This window comes from Microtus oregoni, unplaced genomic scaffold, assembly GCF_018167655.1.
Source record: "Microtus oregoni isolate MIOR12 unplaced genomic scaffold, Mior012 000074F_ref0000038, whole genome shotgun sequence".
Classification (NCBI taxonomy): Eukaryota; Metazoa; Chordata; class Mammalia; order Rodentia; family Cricetidae; genus Microtus; species Microtus oregoni.
In genome coordinates, this window is record NW_024544004.1 from 6,284,205 (window position 1) to 6,292,673 (window position 8,469).

Here is an 8,469-nt window from a genome sequence, read left to right on the forward strand (position 1 = left end):
CCAGATAGATAGCATTTGGGTATGTTGAACCAGCCCTGCATCTCTGGGATGAAGCCTACTTGATCATAATGGATAATTTTTCTTATGCGTTCTTGGATTTGGTTTGCCAGTATTTTATTGAAGATTTTTGCGTCGATGTTCATGAGTGAGATCTGTCTGTAATTCTCTCTCTTGGTTGGGTCTTTTTGTGGTTTTGGTATCAGGGTAACTGTAGCTTCATAAAAGGAATTTGGCAATGACTCTTCTGATTCTATATTGTGAAATACCTTAAGGAGTATAGGTATTAATTCTTCTTGGAAGTTCTGGTAGAATTCTGCATTGAAACCATCTGGTCCTGGGCTTTTTTTCGAAGGGAGATTTTTGATAACCATTTCTAATTCATCGCGAGAAACCGGTCTATTTAGATCATTCACCTGGTCTTGGTTTAGCTTTGGTATATGATACTTATTTAAAAACATGTCCATTTCTTTTGTATTTTCCAGTTTTGTGGCATACAGGCTTTTGTAGTAAGATCTAATGATTCTCTGAATTTCCTCTGTGTCTGTGGTTATGTCCCCCTTTTCATTTCTGATCTTATTTATTTGCGTGTTCTCTCTCTGTCGTTTAATTAGTTTGGATAGGGGTTTGTCGATCTTGTTGATTTTCTCCAAGAACCAGCTTTTTGTTTCATTGATTCTTTGGACTGTTTTCTGTGTTTCTTTTTTGTTGATTTCAGCCCTCAGTTTTATTATTTCCAGTCTTCTACTTCTCCTGGGTGCGTCTGCTTCTTTTTTTTCTAGATCTTTCAGGTGTGTTTTTAAGTCCCCAATGTATGCATTCTCCGTTTTCTTTAAGTGGGCACTTAGTGCTATGAACTTTCCTCTTAGCACTGCTTTCATTGTGTCCCATAGGTTTGAGTATGTTGTCCCTTTATTTTCATTAAATTCAAGGAAGACTTTAATTTCTTTCTTGATTTCTTCCTTGACCCAGGTGTGGTTCAGTAGTTGACTGTTCAGTTTCCATGAGTTTGACGGTTTTTTGGGGGCAGCGTGGTTGTAGCCTTCTAACTTTAATCCGTGATGATCTGATAAGACACAGGTGGACACTGATATTTTTTTGTATCTGTGGAGGTTTCCTTTGTTTCCGAGTATGTGGTCAATTTTTGAGAAGGTTCCATGAGCTGCAGAGAAGAAGGTGTATTCTTTCCTATTTGGGTGGAATGTTCTATAGATGTCTGTTAAGTCCATTTGCTTCATTACCTCCAATAATTCTCTTAATTTTCTATTAGGTTTCTGTCTGATTGACCTGTCCCTTGGAGAGAGAGTTGTGTTGAAGTCTCCTACTACTAGTGTGTGTTGTTTGATGTCTGCCTTGAGTTCTTGTAATATTTCTTTTACATAAGTAGGTGCTTTTATATTGGGGGCGTATATATTCAGGATTGAGACGTCCTCCTGATGAATTGTTCCTGTTATGAGTATAAAGTGACCATCTCGGTCTCTTCTGATTGATTTTAGTTTGAAGTCAGTTTTGTTAGAAATTAGTATGGCCACACCTGCTTTTTTCTTAGGACCATTTGCTTGAAACACCTTATCCCAACCCTTTACTCTGAGTAGGTGCCTGTCTTTGTGGTTGAGATGTGTTTCTTGCAAACAGCAGAATGTTGGATCCTGTTTTCGTATCCAATCTTTTAGCCTGTGCCTTTTTATAGGTGAATTGAGCCCATTAATATTAAGTGATATTAATGACCAGTGGTTGTTTACTCCGGTTATTCTTATTGCTTTTGGTAGTAGAGATTGTGTGTCTCCTTTCTTTGAGATGTGCTCGTGAAGGGTCATTAGATGCCTGGGTTATTGTAGGCAGTGTTGGCAGTGTTGGATTCCTTGGGTTGCGATTTTCCTTCTATTACTTTCTGTAGGGCTGGATTTGTGGCTACGTATTGTTTAAATTTGTTCTTATCCTGGAATGTCTTGTTTTCTCTGTTGATAGTAAACGATAGCTTGGCTGGGTATAGTAGTTTGGGTTTGCATCCATGGTCTCTTAGCTTCTGCAGAACCTCTATCCAGGACCTTCTGGCTTTCATAGTTTCCATCGAGAAGTCAGGTGTAAGTCTGATCGGTTTACCTTTATAAGTTACTTGCCCTTTTTCTTTTGCAGCTCTTAATATTCTTTCTTTAACCTGTATATTTTGTGTTTTGATTATTATATGGCGAGGAGATGTTTTTCTTTGATCCAGTCTGTTTGGTGTTCTGTATGCTTCTTGAATATTTAAATGAATATCTTTCTTTAAGTTGGGAAAGTTTTCTTCGATAATTTTGTTGAAAATATTTTCTGAGCCTTTGAGCTGTGACTCTTCTCCTTCTTCTATTCCTATTATTCTTAGGTTTGGTTTTTTTATTGTGTCCCATAGTTCCTGAATGTTTTGTGTTGAGAATTTGTTGGCTTTGCTGTTTTCTTTGATCTGTTCGTTTATCTTCTCTATGGTGTCCTCAGCGTCTGAGAGTCTTTCTTCTAGCTCTTGTATTCTATTGATTATGCTTGTTTCTGTAGACTCTGCTCATTGGCCTAGATTTTCCATATCCAGCTGGTCCTCAGTTTGTATTTTCTTCTTTGCCTTCATTTCAGTTTTCAATTCTTGAACTGTTTCCATTACCTGTTTGACGGTTTTTTCTTGGTTTCCCAGGGTATCATGTACGTATTTACTAATTTCTTCAAACTTTTTGTTATACTTCTCATCCATTTCTATAAGGGCATTTTTTACATGTTGTTTAAGGGACTCTATTATCTTCATAAAGTCGATTTTTTCCACTTCTTCTGTGTTAGGTTGTTCAAATACTTCTGTTGTAAGATCATTGGGTTCTGATGTTTTCATGTTGTTTTTCGGATTATTGGGTGAGTTCTTGCCTTGGCGCCTGCCCATCTCCTCCTATTGATCCTATCCAATGGATCCTTTAGAAACCTGATCAGGTTTCCCTGCTGTCCAAGGGCTCCGCTTACAAAATGCCCTCACTCTCTTTCGTGGTTACTGCTGCAGGCCAAGAACCCTCTCACCCCTCCGAAGGATCTTCAGGACAGGACCAGGCTCCCCTTGTGCCAGTGACCTGGCCAACCAAAGGCCTACCTCTTTGATTCAATTGTAGTAGGGCGATCTGCTCTCCTTATTGCACGCCTGTCCCAGCTGCTTGGGTCTGGCCGCCGCTCAGCCGCGTCTGGCGCCGCCGCCGCTGCGCCTCTGTGCGTCTCTGTAATCTAAGTTTTATACCTGATATTTGTTGTTATTTTATATAATTTTGTATTAGGCTTAGAACTCCTTTATTTAAACAAAAGGGGGTTCTGTAGGAAATCCAACATCCAATAGCCTTTAAGTTACCTGACCACTTGGGCGTGACTTCTTATACTTTAAATGCTGATGTAAAGCACACGTTCTTTTCTCTTCCGGCTGCTAGATTTGGTTCCTGTTCCCTGTTCGTGCAGAGGACTGTGCTCCGTGAGTCTAGCCCTAAATAAATAACCCCTTATTATACTCAATTCTGAGGTAGTGTGGGATTTCTTTTTAGTATCCATCTTCACAAAGAAAACAATACAATGAATCAATGAAGCAAAGAGCTGGTTCCTTGAGAAAATCAACAAGATAAACCCTAATCCAAACTAAACAAAAGGCAGAGAGACAATATCCAAATTAACAAAATCAGAAATATGAAGGGGCACACAACAAGAGAAACCAAGGAAATCCAGAGAATCATTAGGAAAAACTGTTTCCTTTATTAGAACATATCTCCCCTGGATTTTTGTTTGTTTTTTTGAGACAGTGTTTCTCTGTGTTAACAGACTTGTCTGTCATGGAACTTGCTCTGTAGTAAGGCTGGCCTCAATCTCACAGAGATCCACCTGCCTCTGCCTCTGGAGTGCTGGGATTAAAGGTGTATGCTGCTACCACCTGGTATCCCATGGATTTTTAGGTATTTTTCACTTAACTCAGACACATTATAGTATCGATATTACTAGGGTATGATAGTTTGTACTCAATGTCAATTTCAGAGGACCTAGACACTATATTTCTAGAGTTATATATAATAAGTTTTGGAACACACTTGTGAGACACAGTCTAGATTTCATTAACCTGTGGGAATGCCTTAAAGGGGTTATTTTAAATAGTTGAGTTGAAGTGAGAAGAGATCCTGTACAGGTGGGCAGCACCATTGCCTGGACTTGGATCATGGACTACCTGAAAAGGAGAAAGCAAGTCCAACACAGCATTTGCCTTCTGCGTTTACAAGATAATCAGCAGTCTTAAGTTCCTGCCAACATTACTCACTTGCCACTAGAGCTAGACCTCGAACTTCCAGGAAAAATGACCTCTTATTTCAAGAATTTAGTATGGAGCTTTCCTTGGAACGTCCCTCAAGTTAGTCCATTTCATCCAAGTTACACCTAGTTAGGATTGTTTCATTGTTCTGTTGACATTCTCTTCTGAGTAATTTTTTTTTTCTTTTGCATCTCCCTAGGAAATGTCTCACAACAAGAAAAGGCTTAAAAATATGTAACTGTAACAAGGAATACATGTTAAGCTAATTAAGTATAGGATAGTCTGAAAATGTTTTGTATATAATAAAATTTGAATACAAAGAGAATAAAAGATGAGATGTCTCAAATTTTAAAACTGTTGGAAAAGAAAAATCAAAAGGAGGAAAGGAGGGAGTAAGGAAATATGGTAAGTTTTTACAGGTATTTTGACCAAAGCATTGTGTGGATTCCTTATATCAGTCTTTAACATTGTTTGGAAATATCTAGTGGAGAGTTGCAATTGTATGGCTTGGGAATCAGGCCTGCTTTAATTTTAATGGATTTAGAGGATGATGTAAGGGGTCATTATATACTTACACTCATTTCTGTATCTTATCACAACTTGGGGGGCAGAGAGCCTCCAGGAAACACAGAGCTCAAAGGGAATCTACAGCATCAGCAAATACTGGAATTTCCTATCTGAGGTTGTTAGGGAAAAGAAGCCACTCACACACTCTTTTCATATACACTTCCTTCAAACCTTTTCTTTATTCTTTTTTTCACATTCTCTATTCCTTCTCTCATTTTTGATGCCTTCTTTCTAACTAACTTAACTCTTGATATTTCCTTTTTAATTCTCTCATTCTTGATGTTTTCTTTCTAACTCTCTCATTCTTGATGTTTTTCTCCTAGCCCACTTTCACTTGATCTAACTCTATCTCTATTCTTTCCCTTACTATTTATATACCCTAGTAAAATCTGTCAGGCAATATAAAAGCTACACTGTGGTTACATTCTGTTTTTCAAGTGAATGATTACAGTAAAGACTAAACAAACAGTAAAAACCATCCTGTTCTCCATATCCCTTTTGGGATTAAACATTTTACGTATGACATGTGAAAAACAAATTATCCCAAGAACCCACATACATTCATAACCAAGCAACCTGTTATATATTAAACATGTGGACAAGTAAGGTATTGTCAGTTTTTTACTAGCAAGCTGCATTTTGAAGTTACAAATATAGGGTCAATTAGTTTATCATTAATCTTGAAAGGTAGACATATCCAGAATCTTAAAGTAATAGCAAACCTAAATTTTATATATTAAAAAGAATCAATCAGCTGTACACTTAATCATTAGTGTACATACACACTCATTAATAGTTTTTGTTTGTTTGTTTTATAAGAGGAGGTTGAGGTCAGAAATAGGTATAAGAAATTATCAACCAATCCTAGCCAGGAAAGTATGCCAAACAGTAAAAAGTGAGCTGCTTTGATTTTTGACCTTAGCTATGTGCCCTTGTGAACCTTAGATTTTTTTCTAGGGTTTTACATCTTAAAACTATGATCAAATCATCTGATCTAACCTGACGTTTTTTTAAGGCTTTGTTTCAACTAGTGATGTACACCAAAACTTATGACTGTATCTATCAGCATTAAGATTAAAGTAGTTTGAGCCAGCCTGGCTCCTGGGAATCAATTGTTTCTCTTAGTCATTAACTTAAGCTACAATCTATATAGCTTCTAGGTGAAACTCATAGGCCTCAGCTGTGTAACATTTCTTTGTATTTATTTTCATTCATCAAAACTCTATATAAGCTAACATTATTATTACCAATTAGACAGTACAATTTAGGGAGGAATCATCCTCATGACAATCCACAGATAAAACTGCCAGGTAGAGTGTCGGGCGGTGGTGGCACATGTCTTTAATCCCTAAACTTGGGAGGCAATGACAGGTGAATTTCTGTGAGTTCGAGGTCAGCATGGTCTACAGAGTGGGTTTCAGGACAGGCTCTAAAACTACAGAGAAATCTGTGTCAAAAAATAAAAGAGAAAAATATGCCCTGTCGAGTTGGATGTTTCCTTGAGATAAATACACTACACTACAGGCAGTATGAGTCTCCCCACTTCCATTCACTCCATACCAGATACCCGAGAAAGATTGCAGCAGCAAACATGTAAAGGCACAGCAGAACCAAAAGCCATTTCAGGGTCCAGGGACTCTGGGCCTTGTCCAACTGAGATTGATCCATCAGAGAGGTTTCCTCCTGGTTGGCTGTCACCTTGAACTTCAGTTTCCACCTTTTGCTCCTCTGACACAGCCACTGGAAATATCTACTAATTCTCAGATTAATTACCTATAGCAAACAGTAATTAAAATTCAAAATGCATAAGATTAAGTGGGCAAGAATTTGTTTATTGAAAATTCAGAAGCCAACCAATGAAAAATAGCAGGAAATATAACTGGATGCCCACTTGTCTACCCTTGCATGGTGTGAAATCTGGAAATTTTAGGTAGGTATCTGAAGAATACTTGTGATTACTCCCTGCGATTTTGGATTTTAAAGTCTATGCAAGTTCAAAAGTTATATTCCAATGTTAGAACACATTCGGGAGCGCCGGGGAAGAGTGAAAGAAAGGAAAATTGTGCCACCCACTAGAAATAAGAAGGAAGAAAGGGTTGCCATTGCTAAAGCAGTGCCAACTTTCTGGGTATCTGGGATGGAGGGTGTGCAGAAAGATGGGGGGAAGGCAATTCCTTCCTCGCGAATGATGGCTAAATAATTATACGAGATGGTAAAGAAGACAAAGACGCTAGCAGCGATGTTCAGAATCCCTGGAATGACGAATAGATTGTAGGTAGCTTTCTTCTGGAGTCTCGCTGAGTAAATTTTCCAAGGAGCCACAATGACAGTGACTGTGGCAATCATGCCGAGAAAGCTGGAGATCAGTAGCAGGTGTTGAGCCACTCGAATATCCAAAGGGATGAAGCTGTCCTGGTAGGTATATTTGTAACACACTTTGGAAATGTTGGAATTGCCTTCCTGGTGGTAAATGCAGACTTTCCACATCCCCATTAAAGTCATTCTGGGCTTGGAAGCCATGGGCTCCAGAAAACACCACACTCGCCACTGCGGGAGGCACATAGAGACACTGCACAGGATCCATGCTAGGGTGGCCAGAGCAAAGCCTCCTAACTGCCGGATGGCACGCCTGCTGGCCATCACAGCGGTGACTCTGGACACCTGGCAACTGCAAAGAAACACAGAACATCATGAGGATGGATTCTTCAGGACTGGAAGATTATCCCCTGTGGGGGGCAGTAGCAGGGGAGAAGGGTTTTCTTTTTTGAGCAGATGGACTTTTGACCAGGAAATCTCCTGCAGGGAGTGTTCTGCTCAAACTCAGCCGGACTTGCTCTGTGTCAACATTTACTTGCAGGCTGATAATCCACACACCATCTAAGATTTTCTTTACCACTGTTTAAACACTCACACTGAACTTTGGCCACACACATTTAGCCATCCAGGTTGTCGTCACAGCCTTAAATTTCATAATGAAAACAGGAAGCCACTTGAAGCAAAGAGTAGATAATTTTTGCAATACCCCTACTATGGAGTTATATGCCAAACTTAAAGATAGATGTGTATCTACATTCAAGCTGTGGTATTTTGTCTTAGCACATTTAACTATTCATTTTTTGTGACAGTCTATGTCTCTGTATCTCAGGCTGGCCAAGAACTATTTCCCCACTCTGGCCTTTGTCTAGAGGCAATCCTGCTGCTGATCCTTTTCAACTGCTGCTATTAGAGGCAGGAGTCACCACATCAGCTAACTAATGTTGGGGTTTCATAGTCTATCAATGTTACAGTCGGTGTGAGAAAATTGCCAACTTTCATACTGACTAGTTTTTCATTGTATGGATGACCCATGCTTTCTCTGATCAATCACTGAGTTTCTATATCTGGATTAGTACCAAGCTTTACTTATAATGAATGGTGTCATGTGCATTGTATGTGTGTATATCATGTATGACATATATATGTGTATCATGTATAAATGAGAATTTATATCAACATATATATGTATGTCATATATATATGCATATATATGACAGATTTGATTTTGTGTAATACAATGTCTGTTATATATTTTAGAACTTACTAAATTGAAGATAGACCTAGGCATATAAAAATTTCTGTAG

The 8,469-nt window shown here is 38.6% G+C and overlaps 1 protein-coding gene across 1 annotated transcript; it reads right to left on the reverse strand.

The window, feature by feature from the left end:
* Positions 1 to 6,850: 6,850 nt before the first annotated feature.
* On the reverse strand, positions 6,851 to 7,489 carry LOC121441323 (claudin-34-like). The gene has a single exon (XM_041642454.1). The coding sequence runs from the start codon at positions 7,487 to 7,489 to the stop codon at positions 6,851 to 6,853; it is 639 nt and encodes a 212-aa protein (XP_041498388.1).
* Positions 7,490 to 8,469: the final 980 nt, after the last annotated feature.